General features: G+C 38.7%; 1 protein-coding gene across 5 annotated transcripts in view; it reads left to right on the forward strand.

The window, feature by feature from the left end:
• The window catches only part of KDM5B (lysine demethylase 5B), a 75,425-nt gene that overhangs the window by 32,228 nt on the left and 25,033 nt on the right, over positions 1–18,164 (forward strand). For all 5 annotated transcript variants that reach the window (XM_088154299.1, XM_088154298.1, XM_088154297.1 and 2 more), the window contains 9 exons: positions 415–511; positions 905–1,014; positions 1,783–1,941; positions 6,173–6,292; positions 7,967–8,125; positions 11,560–11,741; positions 11,939–12,101; positions 15,023–15,142; positions 15,825–16,019. In XM_088154299.1, the coding sequence (XP_088010425.1) occupies positions 415–511; positions 905–1,014; positions 1,783–1,941; positions 6,173–6,292; positions 7,967–8,125; positions 11,560–11,741; positions 11,939–12,101; positions 15,023–15,142; positions 15,825–16,019 (1,305 nt within the window). The remainder of the gene's footprint in view (positions 1–414; positions 512–904; positions 1,015–1,782; positions 1,942–6,172; positions 6,293–7,966; positions 8,126–11,559; positions 11,742–11,938; positions 12,102–15,022; positions 15,143–15,824; positions 16,020–18,164) is intronic.

Below are 18,164 nucleotides of genomic sequence, written 5' to 3' on the forward strand. Positions count from 1 at the left end.
ATGAGCAGTACCAGTTTATGGAATTCTTGGCTACTCTAAAGGTCCTTGCCTGGGTAATTTCTCATGTTTTAAACTTAGAAATGAAATGCTAAATCAGAATTGTGGGATACTCCATGCAAACATTCTTCAACATTGTTGTTAGAGTTTCTACCACAAGAAGACATTAATTGCTAGCAGCTGAGAAAAAAGCCAGACTCCCTATCTTCCTTTCTCTTCACATTAATTTTGCTTGTCTTAAGTAGTTTAATCACAGTATAATTCTTATTCACGATGAAAGTTGAACTCACACAAGAGTGACATGTTAAATACAGATAGGAAAAGTCCATTTTTGGCATAAAATTAGCATACAGCAGGTTAATGTAGGGCTAAACAAATGTTAAAATGAATAAATGTTAAACTTTTTTTTCTTACAAGGCTACTAATATTAAAGCTGAGGTTGAAGAAACTACAGAGACCAAAACTCATAATTTGAGGCGCAGAATGGGGAGCACTCCAGTAAAGTCTGACAATGGTAAGCTTACAAGTGGAAAATGAAATTGTTGCTACACAGTTTCACCTTAAAATTGTATATTGCCCAATGTTCTATGTGGTCCCCCAAACTCTCTTTTAAATAAAATTTAAAATTTTATGAAGATTTCCTTTTTTGTAAAATTGCTAGACCTTTATTGTTATAAAAACAAATTGTTATACTCAAACATATTTTTAAAGCATGATTTTTAAAAGCCATCTTTCTTTAAAGCATATGTTTTTTAGAACTGTTATGAACTTGTGAATACAAATTAAATAAAATTCACAGTTTTTCCAACTAAGCTTTCTTTAATGGATTGAAGTCACATTTAAATGTTTTTCAGAACCTACTCTTTTTCAAATGCTTAGACTAGTGTTAATGTTTTGCCTTAATCAGATAAAGAATCTCATGGCATAGTGAAACGAGAAGGTGTTGAGAAAAAACAGTGGATTTGGGAAGCAGATAGAGAAAAGTCAAAGGGACGTTCTAAGAAAAATTTTAATGCTGTGAGTATGTTTATTTGGGGTTTTTCATGCTAATTGCAAAAAATACTGTGTACATAGTTCAGTGTAGATAATTGAAAAATAATTCCTCAAGTCTTAGTAAAATGAAGTGCCAACATTAATAGTTTGATGGGTAAACTATTCTGCTCAATTACAACATATTTTTCTAGAAAGTTGATCCAGTGAAGTTCCACTGTTGCTTCATTTATTTAGAATGAAATTTTAGTTTAGTTTATACTTAGCTACTCAAAAGACTTGTTTCAGATTCTTTCAGATTCTTTGAGATTTATTTCAGAAGCTCCATTTTGCTTTTCAATGAGAACAAAATACATTTGATTTAATGAGAAAAAAAAGTAGCCCTTAAGATCTCTGTTCAGTTAGTTCTCTTTCTCTTAAAAGAGAAAGGTAGAAAAACAAAAACAACCAAGCAGTTACAATTAGACTCTTCTTCTTATGCTTTTGGACAGTGATATCAGGATATGTAAAATACTGTAGCTAACTAAATTAAAGATCATTCTGGTATTGACTTGTTAGACTTTATTCACTTTTGATCCATGTGTGTTTACATTTCTCTGTCTATGCAACAGGACCATTCACTCTTTTTATATCTAGCCACATATTGTATGTTGTTCAGTATAAACAACTAAATGTGTTCTAATATAAATATGAGATTTTTACATATCCATGTTGGTCAGCTTTTCTTACTGTGAGCTGTAAAATAAAATATTAAGTAATAGGATTATTTTTTCTACCATAACTTTTTTTTTACAGGTGGATTTGTATGTATGCCTCTTATGTGGCAGTGGAAACGATGAAGATCGTCTGCTCCTATGTGATGGCTGTGATGACAGTTACCATACCTTTTGTTTGATACCACCTCTTCATGATGTTCCCAAGGGGGATTGGAGATGTCCCCAATGTCTAGCTCAGGTAATACAATTTGGTTTTTTCTCTAAAACAGAGATAATTAGTATTAAAAATTAAAAATACATTGTATGAAGCAAAAGTATGTTTTTCTCTGACTTGACTATCTTATTTTGGAGGTGACTAATGCACCTCTTTTTTTTCCCATAACTCTGTTTAATAGGTAGTCTTCCTCATCACTGTGGGTATGAAACAGAGTTTCAGAGGCAGTTTGGGGTTGTTCCTAGGCCTCTGGTGCATGGTTCAACCAAGGCCTAAATCATTGCTTGGAGTGAGAGAACAATGATGACTATGGAGTGGATAGTGCCTGGTTTTCAGAGGGCCTCTGGCTTTTAGAGGAACTCCTGGTGATGAAGTGGCATGGAAGATGCCCAAAGTGCTGCTGGAAGAAAACAAAGAGTAAACCTGACTGAGCCTTCCTTTAGGATTACCTTGTGGTGATAAGGGCAGCAAAATGCAGTTATTTTTCTTCCCATATCGCATCTGCAGAGACCAGCTGGCACCCCTGCTTAAGGTGAACTGGTCTCTCCTGGGTAAGGAGGGGTCATGGGAACATCTGCAGAGCCACTGTGAGGATTATTCCAGGCATCTGTCAGATAAAATTGCTTGGATTTGCTTGAATTTGAACTCTAGCTGCGTGGGTTCTGTGCAGTTGCCTGAGGCGTAGTCTTGCTTGGTTATCTAGGAGGAGTTTAAATCTTTAGTCAGGATGAACAGGGTCTTTGGAGCTGTGAGTTCAACCACCTCATTTTTAGATTCATGTGCCACCTGGGTGGTCAGGGCTTCTGGGAGGTGATATGTAGTTGGGGTCCAAGTGCTGGTTAATGCTTGTGGCTGTGAGGGGGTTGTTCCACCTACTTTGGAAGAGGCAATTGTCCATTTTCTCCTCACAAAGCCATGTTTGGATCCAACACAACTGGTCAATTTTTGTCCAGTCTACAACCTTGCCTTTTCAGTTAGGTTTCACACCTGGTTATAGGACTGAGAAGTATTGATTGCACTTGCAGATAATCTTTTGCAGACTGGGATGGGGATAGTGCATCTGTCCTGGCCCTCCTTGATCTCTGAGCAGCTTTCAGCACCATCAATCTTGGTGTTTTTCTGGATTGGCTCAGGTGATTAGGAATGGGAGGCACAGTATTATGGTGGTTGTTCTCCTTTTACCAGGGCTGGTTCCAGTTTGGGGTGGGGGGAGAATTGAGTCCAGTACCCCTGCTCTGTAGGCTAACTCAGGGCTCTACACTCTTCCTGATCCAATTTAACATCTACATGCTGGGTGAGGTCATCCGTTGATGGGGTTGAGGTATCAGTACTAAGATATCTAACAGTTCATCTCTGCCCTGAGTTGACCAAGTGTTGCCCTTAGGATTCTTTCCCAGTGTCTAGAGGCTGTGGCGGTCTAGATGGGGAAGAACAGGCTTTGGTTGAACCCTGGCAAGACCAAATGGCTGTAGGTTCTGAAGCCTCCTGAAGACTTTCCATCTTTAACTGAAATGGGGTAGTGCTCCCCTAGACAGTGTTGGGGCCCAGTGCTGAGGGTCATCTTAGACTCACTGGTTCCTGTTCGAAGAGCAGATGGCAGGTGTGGCTAGGAGACCTTTGCACAGGTTCATCTTCTGTGCCAGTTGTGTCTGTTTCTGGATTGGGAGTACCTACTCATGGATACTCACGTCTTAGTCGCCTCTCACTTGGAGTACTGTAATGTGGTCAACATGGAGTTGCCCTTGAAGAGTATACACAAGCTGCAACTGGTCTAGAATGTGGCAGCATAGACAGTTCTTGGCATTTCACAATTCTCTTATATAATACCATTGCTCTACAAGGTCCATTGGCTTCCAGTGAGCTTCTGGGTACAATTCAAGGTGCTGATTGTCTCCTGCAAAGCTCTGTACAGCATAGGACCAGGTTATTTGCAGGATCACCTGTCTCCAGTTGTTTCTACTTACTTCACCAGAACTGACATGGTGGGCATGTTCCAGGTCCCTTCTATTAAGCAATGCCTTCAAGTGGGACCCAGGAGATATGCCTTCTCTGTCATGGCACCTATCCTATGGAATAGCATCTCCCTGGATATCTGGATGGCCCTGACTTTGTTGGCCTTTTCTAAGCACTGAAGACCTGGTTGTTTTCTTGGACATTTGGGCTAGGGTGTTAGATGAACCCTGGTAGTTAGTTGTTATTTCTTACTGATTGTAAGATGGAATTACAGTGGGGCAAAAAAGTATTTAGTCAGCCACCAATTGTGCAAGTTCTCCCACTTAAAAAGATGAGAGAGGCCTGTAATTTTCATCATAGGTATACCTCAACTATGAGAGACAAAATGAGAAAAAAAATCCAGAAAATCACATTGTCTGATTTTTAAAGAATTTATTTGCAAATCATGGTGGAAAATAAGTATTTGGTCACCTACAAACAAGCAAGATATCTGGCTCTCACAGACCTGTAACTACTTCTTTAAGAGGCTCCTCTGTCCTCCACTTGTTACCTGTAGTAATGGCACCTGTTTGACCTTGTTATCAGTATAAAAGACACCTGTCCACAACCTCAAACAGTCACATTCCAAACTCCACTATGGCCAAGATCAAAGAGCTGTTGAAGGACACCAGAAACAAAATTGTAGATCTGCACCAGGCTGGGAAGACTGAATCTGCAATAGGCAAGCAGCTTGGTGTGAAGAAATCAACTGTGGGAGCAATAATTAGACAATGGAAGACGTACAAGGCCACTGATAATCTCCCTTGATCTGGGGCTCCACGCAAGATCTCACCCTGTGGGGTCAAAATGATCACAAGAACAGTGAGCAAAAATCCCAGAACCACATGGGGGGACCTAGTGAATGACCTGCAGAGAGCTGGGACCAAAGTAACAAAGGCTACCATCAGTAACACACTATGCCGCCAGGGACTCAAATCCTGCAGTGCCAGATGTGTCCCCCTGCTTAAGCCAGTACATGTCTGGGCCTGTCTGAAATTTGCTAGAGAGCATTTGGATGATCCAGAAGAGGATTGGGAGAATGTCATATGGTCAGATGAAACCAAAGTAGAACGTTTTGGTCTAAAGTCAACTTGTTGTGTTTGGAGGAGAGAGAATGCTGAGCTGCATCCAAAGAACACCATACCTACTGTGAAGCATGGGGGTGGAAACATCATGCTTTGGGGCTGTTTTTCTGCAAAGGGACCAGGACGACTGATCCGTGTAAAGGAAAGAATGAATGGGGCCATGTATGGTGAGATTTTGAGTGAACACCTCCTTCCATCAGCAAGGGCATTGAAGAAGAAACGTGGCTGGGTCTTTCAGCATGACAATGATCCCAAACACACCGCCCGGGCAATGAAGGAGTGGCTTCGTAAGAAGCATTTCAAGGTCCTGGAGTGGCCTAGCCAGTCTCCAGATCTCAACCCCATGGAAAACCTTTGGAGGGAGTTGAAAGTCCGTGTTGCCCAGCGACAGCCCCAAAACATCCCTGCTCTAGAGGAGATCTGCATGGAGGAATGGGCCAAAATACCAGCAACAGTGTGTGAAAACCTTGGGAAGACTTACAGAAAACGTTTGACCTCTGTCATTGCCAACAAAGGATATATAACAAAGTATTGAGATGAACTTTTGATATTGACCAAATACTTATTTTCCACCATGATTTCCAAATAAATTCTTTAAAAATCAGACAATGTGATTTTCTGGATTTTTCCCCCCATTTTGTGTCTCATAGTTGAGGTATACCTATGATGAAAATTACAGGCCTCTCTCATCTTTTTAAGTGGGAGAACTTGCACAATTGGTGGCTGACTAAATACTTTTTTGCCCCACTGTATCTGTTTAGACATCTAGCATATGATATATTGTTTTATTGTGGTCAAATCTCTCTGTTTTTTTAATTGAGTTATTTTTGTTGGATTTTTTAGTTTTAATTTCTTGTTAGCCTCCCCAAGTCACAGCAGTGAGATGGATAGCCATATAAATGATTTAAATAAATACATTAATGTATTCATTGCAGGAAGAATGTGGTAGGGCTTTGAGGAGTGAATAAAAGCAGGCCCCATAGCAATACCGTCCATAATTTTACTCCTTTCTTTTAATTTGAGCATTGCAGTCTCTAGCCACTATGACCATATTGTAAACTCTGGAGTCTGCAAATCCATGGTTATAAGTTGCATTTTGTCATACTTTTGGAATGGACCTCTTTATGTACAGTACTGTTCACACATTATTAATTCATTGCTATATTTAACTTTAACAGGAATGCAATAAACCACAGGAAGCGTTTGGCTTTGAACAGGCAGCACGAGACTACACACTTCGTACGTTTGGAGAAATGGCAGATGCCTTCAAGTCAGATTATTTTAATATGCCAGTGCATGTATGTTCATATTTTTAATTAGTTTGTAACTTGGATTTCATTATAGGGGATATTCATGGAGTGTTGGGAAATTAGATGATAATGGGAATAGGATTTCTTCACAGATTTTAATTTTCTTGGTGGGCCTCACTGATCAGAAAATTCCTTCTGGACAACATTGGAGAGAATTAATGGGGTGGGATGGGGGGCTCAACCGTGGAAGGGGGCATATTATTTCACCCTACTTGCCCATTCTCTGCTTTCAATTGCCACCATGCCGTTTTTTAATAAATAATATGGCTTATATTTTAATATAGAAACTATTCACTGTAAAATTTGTCTAGCCTCAGAAAGTATTTATATTCTGCTTGATATTTAGTGTATTTTTATCACTAGTTTAATTCATTCTTCCTCACTGAAATTGTTCCGTCTTCCTATTTCTTATGAAAGAAAAGTTACACTCCAGGAACATCATATAATACTGAATAACAAAAAGATTCTATGAACTGTGAAAAAATGTTGAAATAACCAGTGACTCTTAAGTGTGTTTTTATCTCATATACAGGTAGTTCCCTGGTTAAGAACGCCTGGTTTAAAGACGACCCATAATTAAGAATGGAGCCCATTATAGCAGAATTCGAGTTAAATACAGAATGATTTGAGTTAAATGCACAATCGTTTGAGTTCATTACACAATGCTACTTATAAGTGCTATACAATAGTACTGTTCCAACTTACATACAAATTCGAATTAAGGGCAGATCTTGGGAACAGACTTTGTTCTTAAAGTGGGGACTACCTGTATAATGCCTCCATGAGATTGTGATAAATTGTTCTGCAAATAAGAATTCCTTTTCTAAAAAGTATTACCTTTGTGTGCCCTGAGATGACAGGTGTTCTCTCTGGTCCGTCTTTTCCAAAAGGTCTCCTAGGTTGGTGTCTGGTAGTACAAGGGAAATAGGGAATTGATTTAGTCCCTGACATTACAGGTAGTTCTTGCATAACTACCCTAATTGGAATCAGAATTTCCATCACTAAGTGAAGTGATCATTATGCGAAACATCATGTGACCATGGTGCTTAGTGACAGCAGTTCCCATAGACCTGGTTGTGTTTGTTAAGTGAGGACCGCGCTGCTGTTAAGTGAGGACCTCATGCTTCTGCCCTGCCACACTCGCTTCCAGTTCCTTCCACCTGCCTATCTCCCCCCAATCTCTGCCCTTTTGGCTGTTCTGCACTCTGCCACCTCCACCTACCCCTGTCACCCCCAACTGACCTACCTCTGCAGTCATAAATGTGGACAGGCTGCAAAGTGCCTGAATTTTTATCATGTGACTGCGGGGGTGCTGCAACGACCATAACTTCAAGGACCAGCTGTAACTACTATTCGTTCAGCGCTGTCATAACTTTGGTCACTGAACAGATGATCATTAAGTGACGACTATCTGTATGATTTCAGCACTAAAGATGAAATCTTTGAAAGGAACTACCCAGCTCCCTTATTTGTCCTGTTTCCTTGTGATTTGTCCTAATAATTAAATTTTTAGTACAAATATCTGCTGAATGTGCCCCTCATTCGTGGAAGATTTTTTCTTTACCTCCATATTATGTTTTTGACTCTTCTTATATTCCCAATGTGTTCTCATTGCATTTTTTGTTTTATCTGTTGGTAATATTTTGTCTGACTTCTATTCAGATGGTCCCCACAGAATTAGTGGAGAAAGAGTTTTGGCGCCTTGTAAGTACAATTGAAGAGGATGTCACAGTCGAATATGGTGCTGATATTGCCTCAAAGGAGTTTGGCAGTGGGTTTCCTGTAAGAGGTGGGAAAATTAAACTCCGACCAGAAGAAGAGGTAAGATTTGATTCTTGACTAATTCAGAATGTAGGTTGCCTAGAAAGAGCTGTGACATTTAAAAGAATAAGAAATTAGCATTTAGGGCTGAATTTTTTTACTATTTCTCTTATTGTGAGAAATAAACTATATCATTTTACCACAAAATAATCTCTCTGATTCAAAGACATGAATGAGACAAGTACAAATTACCAAAGAATAAAATTCATTTTTAGTGCTGTCTGTTTATAATAAATTATTTGAGATAGGTACAGGAAAAACATGCAAGACTCTGTAAAATTAAGGAAAAGTTAAACCTGCATAAAGATTATATAAACACTAACATTCAAGACTTTAGAAGCACTAAGGTGTTTTTAAAACTGAAAAGCTTGGAAGAAAGTAAAAGTTATCTTGGTGCTAAAATATTACAGTGTAGAAAATGTCAAGTGAATTTCTTGGGGGATAGAGCATATTTTCACTGTTTCCATAACATTCCCTAAACTCAAATGACTATTTTCCTGGGCCCGTGTAGCTACTGTTCAAGCCCAGGAAAAGGAGCTGCTGACACTGCCCATGCTGGAGCGAAAGCAGTTTTGCCTGGTTGAAATCCAAATGCTACATACCTTTATTCCTCCTAGTAGCCATCTGCTTCACTTCATTTGGTATGAATAGTCAGAAATGTCACTCTAAAGACAATTTTAGAATATAGATAAATAATGCATCTGGGAGGCTTTAAAAGTTAATAACTTTAAAGCTTCCCAAGGATCCAAAGCATTAAGGACTGTAAAAGTTAATACCATCACTTTCAGTCAGGTCTGGAAACATAATTGAAAGCTAGGACAATATTGGTAACAATCTTGTTACCCGGTTTTGGACTACATAAAGTTTCTGGATCATTTTCAAATTCAGCTCTATTTTATTTATTATTTATTTACACAACAATTTTTAGATTGCTTTTCATTTAAAGTAATACCAAAACAGTATCTATTAAAACAAACAAAATCATAGAAATGTTAAAACCATAAAACTATGGGATGATAATAACAATAATGACACAGCATCATATAAATTCAACAAAAAGCCTCAGCAAATATGTTTTTGACTCCAAAAACTCTGCATCGTGCACAACTGGATAAGGTAGGAATTCTATAATTGAAATATTATGTGTAAATTGTGAAAAATAATGCCCATTTGGGTTACCACTTAATAAATGTGGTGCTTTCAAGAGGATATATTTATTTGGTCTTAATTTCTATTCAAGTACAAATGGTACAATGATTTGCAGTAATCCCAATTACACATGATCACATTGTGCATAATTATAGCTAGCCTCCATGATACTCTTCAGACGTAGTTCACCTATCAGGCTAAGCTGATAAAAGATGTTCCGTGTCACCAGCAACACCAATATTATAGTAGGTATCTTCCAAATTAGGTTGTACTCAGCTGAGCAGATGAACCATCTAATTTAGATTAAGTCTCAGTTTAGTGACCCTCATCCATTTCACTGTATACACATAGTGATTTGGCATTCCTGCTCCCTTCCTGAGGTTTGATGAAAAAGGTAAGCATATTGGCGATACCTCAGTCCATATCTCTGTTGACTCACATAGAGAAATAAAGGATGAAAGATGAGGATCAAAAATGAATGACATCATCATGTGGACTTTTTATAAAATCCCATGAACCTTAAGTAGTTGCACAATTAATGCCTTCCTTTCTCTGAAATCATCCTATTTTTGTGTTTATTTTGGATGTGTGTGTGGGGGGGGAGAGCTCATTCTAATTAAAGTTAAAGCCATGGTGAGTTAAGCAATGCCATGGCCTCCTTCTCACAGTGCCTGGAGGCTGTTAAGGTCTGGATGGGGAGCAACGGGTTGAAGCTGAACCCTGGCAAGACAAAATGCCTCTAGGTTTGGTGTTCTTTGGTCCATGGAGAATTGCCATCTTTAGTCTTGGATGGGGTTTTACTGCCCCAGACGGACGTGGTGTGTAATCTGGGGGTTCTCCTGGACTCTTGACTCCCGCTCAAAGTTCAGGTGGCAGTTGTGGCCAGGAGAGCCTTTTTGCAATTGTGGGTTGTGCACCAGTTATGCCCTTTCCTGGACTAACAAGCCCTGCTCACAGCCACCTATGCCCTAGTCACCTCCTGTCTTGACTACTGTAATACCCTCTACATGAGGCTGCCCTTGAAAAGTATCCGGAAGCTTCAATTTGTTCGGAATGCGGTAGCCCACATATTTTTGTGCAAACCTAGATTTGCACATGTCACCTCTCTTGCGGGAGCTGGATTGGCTGATAATTTGCTCCCAGGTCCAATTCAAGATACTGGTTGTCACCTTTAAAGCACTACATGGCTTGGGGCCAGGTTATTTGAAGGACTGCCTTTTTCCAGTTTCATCTGCCCAACCCACCAGATTGGGGAGACAGGGTATGTTACGGGTCCCCTTATTAAGGAGGTTCATCTAGTGGGACCAAGAAGAAGGGCCTTCTCCATGGTGGCTCCCTCCCTGTGGAACTTTATTGTAGATCACCCAGAGTCACTCTGCAGTGAGATGGGCAGTGATAAATTTGAAATATAAATAAATAAAATAAAATAAAATCCCTGCAGAGATAAGGCTGGCCACCATCTTGATGCTTTTTTGCAAGGCCCTGAAGACATGGTTTTGCCAGCGGGCCTAGGGATCCAGGTCAACCTGGAGCCCATCAAATAGCTAGTGTAAATGCATTGTTGTTGCCTGGGGTGGTGGGGTGGTGGGGTGGGTTTTGTATTTGGGATTTTTATTCCTGTAATCTGCCCGGAGTCACCATGAGTGAGTTGGGCGGCCATATAAATTGCAGAGAGAAAGAGAGAGAAAGAGAGAGAACAGTTTTCTATTTCTTCCCCCCGCAACCAACTCTACTTTCTTACTGTGCTGAAATGAAAATATTATAATCAATATCTTTTCATTTTATTAGGCTGCAAGTGGAGCAGAGTGGGGTTCATGTTTTACTACCCCAGACAGTTTCACAAAGAAGTGAAATGACTCGGTGTTTTACAAAATTCTCTGAGACTCTTCTTAAGTTGTATGTAGCCATAGAGCTCCAGTACACAGGAAAAGAAATTTTCTTTTCCCAGGCTTGATTAAGCTTTGAAATTAGGGAAAGGAGAGGAGAAATGATAAAAAGCCAAACAGGGAGATTTTGCTTTTTTCAGCATGTCAGAGAAAGTGATGATTCCTTTATCTGTATCCCCTTTTCCTTGATATCCTTGGACATCCATCACTCCATACATTTTTTTTTGTTCATGTTGATGGATGTTATCAGTGTTATTTTATGAGATTATGAAGAACAAATCAGTGATATTTTATGATTATCGAGTTAAAAAAATACAATCAAATTGAAAAGTCTGATGCCTTTTTCACTTGGTTGATTTATGTTAGACACGGGGATTCTACTTTTTGCTTTACTTCTAGGAATATCTTGATAGCGGATGGAATTTGAATAATATGCCTGTGATGGAACAGTCTGTACTTGCTCACATCACTGCAGATATATGTGGAATGAAGTTGCCTTGGCTGTATGTAGGGATGTGCTTTTCCTCATTTTGCTGGCATATTGAGGATCACTGGAGTTACTCCATTAACTATTTGCACTGGTGAGCTTGTAAAGAACCATACTTAAAGATTCCTAACTTATATAGGTGGTTAGACTAAGTATTTCCTTTCAACATTAATGTGCAACTATTAATCTTTCATTTGAGTATACACCTTGCTTGTCTTCCTAATTATAATATGTAATTATAAATCTAAATCTAAAATTGCTGTGTATCATCATCTTTTTTCATTATTTCAGGGGGGAGCCTAAAACATGGTATGGAGCTCCAGGATATGCAGCTGAACAACTGGAAGATGTCATGAAGAAGCTGGCTCCTGAACTATTTGAATCTCAACCAGACCTTTTGCATCAGCTGGTTACAATTATGAATCCCAATACACTAATGTCTCATGGTGTGCCTGTATGTCACTGAGCTTTTGTTTTTGACCTTCTGCTTCTAATGTAGGATTCACACCTTAAAGCATTTTTTATCACTTGGGAATATTATACATATTTTTGCACATACCCATATTGAGGTGTTTCTGTAAGTGGGTGTAATAGAACAGGGAATGTAATTACTTTTTACTGACTTACTTGAAAATGAACAAAACCAGTGGGTTGGTAACTTGTTTTGCTGAGCTTTTCCCAAAGAACAAATGGGTCTAATGCTATAGGGTGAAAGTGCAGATCCCTTCTATTATGTATGGCTTGCTAGGTGAAATTCGGAGGGCAGTTCTAATGTATTTTTTTTCTCTTTTTTAATATAATTTTTATTAAAGATTTTTAAATGAGTAAAAGATAAACATAAAGAAATACATAAAATGAAATTAAGAAAGATAGTGAGAAAGTGCAGAAAATAAAGTAGAAAAAGATGTTTAAAGAAATGTCTTCCAGTCTTCCTTATAGCAGTCACAAACTTAGTATTGCTCCTCCCCCTTTAAAATTACATTACATAGTTCGCTTCTTCCCATGTCCAACCCTTTTCTTTTCTTTTTCAAATAATTTTATTATAATTATAGACGAAAAGAATAAAAACCAATACTGGCTACAAAAAGTACAAACAGAAAAATACAAAGAAAGAAAAAAAAGACTAGGAAAAAAAAAGAAAAAAAAGGAAAAAACAACTTCCCCCTTCATCCCAGCAAGTAAAAACAATCGTCATAGCTTATCACTGTCTCTAAATACAACATAATCTCACTTCACCCCATATCTCATCTATTGAATAAAAAACAAAAACAAAATCCAAATGCTTCATCAGCAAAAGTCCAGTAAGGGCAACCGGATGTAACTGTTTTTCTCCTTTATCCCTGGTCAAATAAGCCAACCTTGTATTTCTTCCCTGAGTTTTCAAAAATATCTTTTAACTCCTTCAAAAAGAGTCCCAGAGCTAGTTTTCTGTTCATTGGTGTTTCAAGCCAAAAATCTTTCAAAGCTTTAGCAAATTTATTTTCTATATCCAATAAGTAAAAGTTGTCCTTTTGTTTGTTGTTTTTAACAAAATCCTTCAAAAGCTCGACAGAACTTTTTGTAAAACGAGTAAAAAAAAGATATCCAAGTCAGTTTCTTGGTTCAATAATTGTAAATTTCCTCTTGGGAGTGAATCATCTATTTGGGAGTTCCATTTGTATGCCCATATATTTCTCCATATCTTTCTCGTTGCTTGGTACATTTAAGTCCCCTTCATAGTAATTTCAAAATCATCCATTGCAACTTGTTCTATAAATTCACTACAACATGTTTGGTCATTTTTGTCAAGAAGTTTATCAGTTCTGTCAAAAAACAGTAGACAGATATTCTCAAATATGTATTATAGATTTCTGCTCCGTTTTCTTTATCCTCTAGCTCCCTCTAGTGTCATCCTTCAAGGTCCCCTTATAAAGAAACTCAAAACACTCGTCATTTTCCCAAGAGAAAGTTTCTTTTCATTAAATCAAAACTCTTTGTGGGCATTTAAAATTATAATTCCAAGTCCATCTGAGCCCTTAATCTGTTGTTATACTTTCTAAAGTCCATATGCTGAGAACCTTTTGCTGTTTAATCCAAGAAGTATTTCTTTGTCTCCTTTAAGCTTTAATCTTTAATCCTGGTCAAAGGATCACTCACTGGGTTGTATAGTTGCTCTGCTGAAATGTGCTTTAGAAAGTGGAGATTTGGGTGAACCTAGTATCCTTAATTTGGCTCTGCTCAGGCTGTGAGCATAATATTTCTTCTGCAGCTCCCAGCACTCTTACTCACAAGTCACCTGCAGAGTTCTGCAGGCCTCCTCACAAGAAGCTGCCTTCCAGATCTCCTGGCTTCTCCTTGTCCAGAGAGGCTCTGGTGTTCTGGGCTTCCTGCCCAGTCACCGGTCTCCACTTCAGCATTGTCTCTGCTGTTCAGAGACATGTCAGTCCTCCATTTTTCCCTACCTGGAAGTAATTTTTTTTCTCAGTGGGAGAGTTATTTGGGATGATGTCTGTGAGAGAAATAAATGACAATATTAAGAAAAATCTAATTGAAAAAAGGCCTAATAGGGCTAATGTCTTTTGAATCAGCTATATATGATCCAATAGGATGTTTTTTTTTTAAAATTAGATTATATATCCCTCATGGATCAGTTCAGAGAATGTAAGAAAAAGTCTGCTTAGCTAGGCCAAAAGCCCAATTAATCTAGCATTGTGGATCACACGTAGCCTACCAGATGTAACATTTTGCCTATGTATTAGTTGATAAATATCCCTGTTAAAAACTTTGTATAGTGTAAGAAAGCTAATAAAAATTAGTAACATATTTCTCTGTTTTGACTGTTTTGACTATGTTCCCTAGTCTAATAGGGCTCACTGAGGTTTTCAAGATCCTCTTGAATGCCAATTTTTATTTATTTATTTAATCAATCAATCAATCCAATTTCAAGGCTGCCCTACTCCTTGATGATTCTGAGCAGCTTCCATATAAAAAAGGAATACTATATAAGTATCAGTAAAAAAGATTCTGGCCAATGAGAAGAACATACACCCCAGCCTTAAGCAAACATAACTAGATATAACTAAAGGGGGATCCACAAGCACCTTGACCCATGTTTAGCCTGCATTCTGTTCTGCAGAAGTTTATCAAATGGTTTAGTTATAAATCTTGGGCTGGACTTGTTAGTTACAATTAATAATTTGACATAGTTAAAAAATGTCAAATGCAATATGGCCATTACATTGCTAAGCAAGGAAGTGAACATCATTATTTACTTAAACTCATTAAATTGGGTAATGCAAATTCATTTAAACTTGATTATGAACTACTTCAGAGGCCGACAGATGATTTAGAAATCTGATATTTTGTCCTGTGTTGGCTTTCTTTGTTTTGATCTAGATCTACCGAACCAATCAGTGTGCTGGTGAATTTGTGATTACATTTCCAAGAGCCTATCATAGTGGCTTTAATCAAGGTTTTAACTTTGCTGAAGCTGTTAATTTCTGCACTGTTGACTGGGTATGTTGTGAATATAACTATCTCTTTATTTAGAAAATATAATCTAAATGGCTTATGGCTAGGTTTTCTGATATAGATATTGTTTAAAATAGAAAATACGCTGGCTAGCTGTATGTAAAATCAATGTACAGATAGTTTATTAACTGTACAAAATGAATTTTATTTACTGGAAAAATCAGCTCAGAGAAGAAAATAGTGATTTCAGAATTTTTTTTTTAATGAAATAATTTTTCAGTTATCTCTTTACACTGAACACTTTCTCATACATAACCTTAAAAACAACTGTTTTGAACATCTTTCCTGATCAAAAACTCTATAGGCAGTCTTTATTGTCCATATGAAATTTCTATTGAGGAAAATTGTCTTAACCCACTAAAGTAACAGCTGTGGGGACTCTGTATAGATCTGAAGATTTTTTAATTGCTAGGAATGATTGCAGTGCATTTTAATTTGGACCGCATTTTCAGAATTGGGGCTTCAGTACAATCCTTGTATAATAAATACATTTTGTTTATTTATATAGGATCTTAGAAGAGCTTATCATTAGTTTTTTTTTAATTCTTAGTCTAAGGAACTGCATTAAATTAACATTTTCTTCAGTCAGCTGCTTTCAAGAATGGATAACATGTTGCTTACCTTAGAACACATAAAGAAAATATATTTGCTCTCATTTCTTGTTTAGCTGCCTTTGGGTCGTCAGTGTGTGGAGCACTACCGTTTATTAAACCGCTATTGTGTGTTTTCTCATGATGAAATGATATGTCGAATGGCAGCCAAAGCAGAAACTCTTGATGTAGTAGTAGCTTCTACAGTTGAAAAAGATATGGCTATTATGATTGAAGATGAAAAGACTTTACGGGAGGCTGTGCGTAAGCTGGTAAGTTTTTTTGTGAACATACTTGTTATGCTTTGAAATAATTTTAAGCTAAACAAGCTGACAGCTTGGAATGGGCAGTCTTGAAGAAAACCAAGTCCCAAGCCATAAATAATAATCAGCAAACTGGGAACCAGTAAGCATCCTATACAAAGATGTAACATGACCTTTCCTTCCCACAACCTCAGATTGCCCATTTAGGAACTGTACAACCATTGTGACATCATTCCTCTTCCTCACAGAAGAACATTGTGATCAGTGATACGGAAGACCATTGAAAGATCCAGTAGCATAAGAATGGTCACACTCTCTTCATCCAAGTGCTGCCATAGATCACTCATGAAAGTGTGCTTTCCATCCCATGTCCAGGTCTGACTCCATTCTAGCTGCTGCCCCACCTTATTCTCAGTAAACTTCCCCAAAAATGGGAGGTTGGAGATGGGGCAGTTGTTGCTGTTAGATTTTTATGTTATCTTTTCTTTTTTGTGGTCAACTCAAGAGAGTGAATATACCTCATGTCTTCTACTTTCACCACAACAACCCTGTGAGGTGAGGTTGGGCTAAGAGAGAGTGACTAGCCCAAGGTCACCCAGGCAGTATTAGTTATCTAATATTGTTGGGTCCAAAAATATTGTCTGGAGGGAGTGCACTAGCACCCCTTACAAAGTTGCTGCACTTCTGTAACAATGCATTTACTATCAACTGGATCCAACTCCTTGTGTCATCCTGGCAGCTTGTACCAGTTAGGTAGGATAGGAATCAAGCCAAAGGTGGCAGAGCTTGCCTTACCAAGGACCTGTCTACTTCACCAAGATTCACAGGCTCAAAAAGCTCTCAGGGTAGCATAAGACATCACTCTGTCAACTCCTTGGACAATGTCTAATAAGTTTTTCTGAGCAAATCAAATACAAGCAGTTTTATCCACAAATGTCCAGCTAAAAAATATAGCAGCCCATTAACATTTTTTCTGGCCCATGATAATAAAGCCTGAGCAACACTAAAAAGTGCTGCTGAATAGCGTTCTGTTTGGTGGATACAGTGAGGATGGAGAGGTACAAATATTTTGTTGCCCTTACTGCCAAAGTGCAGACTTGGATCTGAGCTCATATCTATGACCTGTCATATTTACTGTTTGTTTTCCACCAGCATTGCTGCAGCCAGACCTGGCATTTAACAGCATCAGCTTGAGCCTACTGGCTTTTGATTTGATTTGAGGTAGGAGGCCGTACATTTTTAATCATTTATCCCCCAGCCTGGCCACCTCTGCCATATTTCTCTTTGCCTATCACTACTGTAATCAATACATCTCCTTGGCTTCCCCATTCCCCATCCACCTTGAACCTCCCCTGGAGTTGCAAGCAACTAAGACATCTTCCTACTAATAACACTTTCAATAATACACATCTTCCACTCATGTAGGACTGTACCTCCCTTCTACAGACCAAAAACTGCTTTACCGCATCCACTATAACATCCTACACTTTCACCAGCACCTCCATCCTAAGGCATTCCTATATATCCTTTCTTCCCCGCTATCATTTAGATTTGGAAGCAAGGTCCCCCAACCACGTGTCTCTGTGGGGAGGGGCTTCCCCTTCTGTCACTCTCTCCTAGCAACTAAACGTGAACTTCAGTTCCCTCCTCTTCCAGTCCTTTATCTTCCCACTTGCCACCCCAGCACTCTGAACTGCAGTTGCTTTGGCACCACAAGGCTGAAACAGTCGCTGTCAGATGATTTTTATTTCATTTTATTTCATTTTCACATTCTTATGTCCAACTGCATCACGTTGAATCCTAGCCAGCCCTGGCTGCCAAACATCATCTCCTGATCCTTTTGCTTTAGTTAGCTGGTCACCTTGCCACAATGTTTCTTACACTTCCTTTCGTTCTGAAGTTCTAACAGAGTGGCTGCTCTGTCACTCTGTCATAATTTCCACTTTGCCTCATGTCCCTCATGCTGGTCTCTGACTGGAATTCTTAGTCCTTAAGTGCTGCACACCATGCCTTCCTTCTTCCAATGCAGCATGAGTCGGGGCTCTGCCTGCCTTCCCTCCAGCCCTCCACAGCATGGTAAAGATTCCAGCCAGATCAACATCCCTCTCCTCCACTTTCTAACTCTTCTTCCTCTTCCTCCCTCTCTCGTTCCAT

The sequence above is a fragment of the Python bivittatus genome, unplaced genomic scaffold (genome assembly GCF_059951505.1).
Source record: "Python bivittatus isolate LINGU-HERP-01145 unplaced genomic scaffold, Pbiv_v1 ctg000700_np1212, whole genome shotgun sequence".
NCBI lineage: Eukaryota > Metazoa > Chordata > Lepidosauria > Squamata > Pythonidae > Python > Python bivittatus.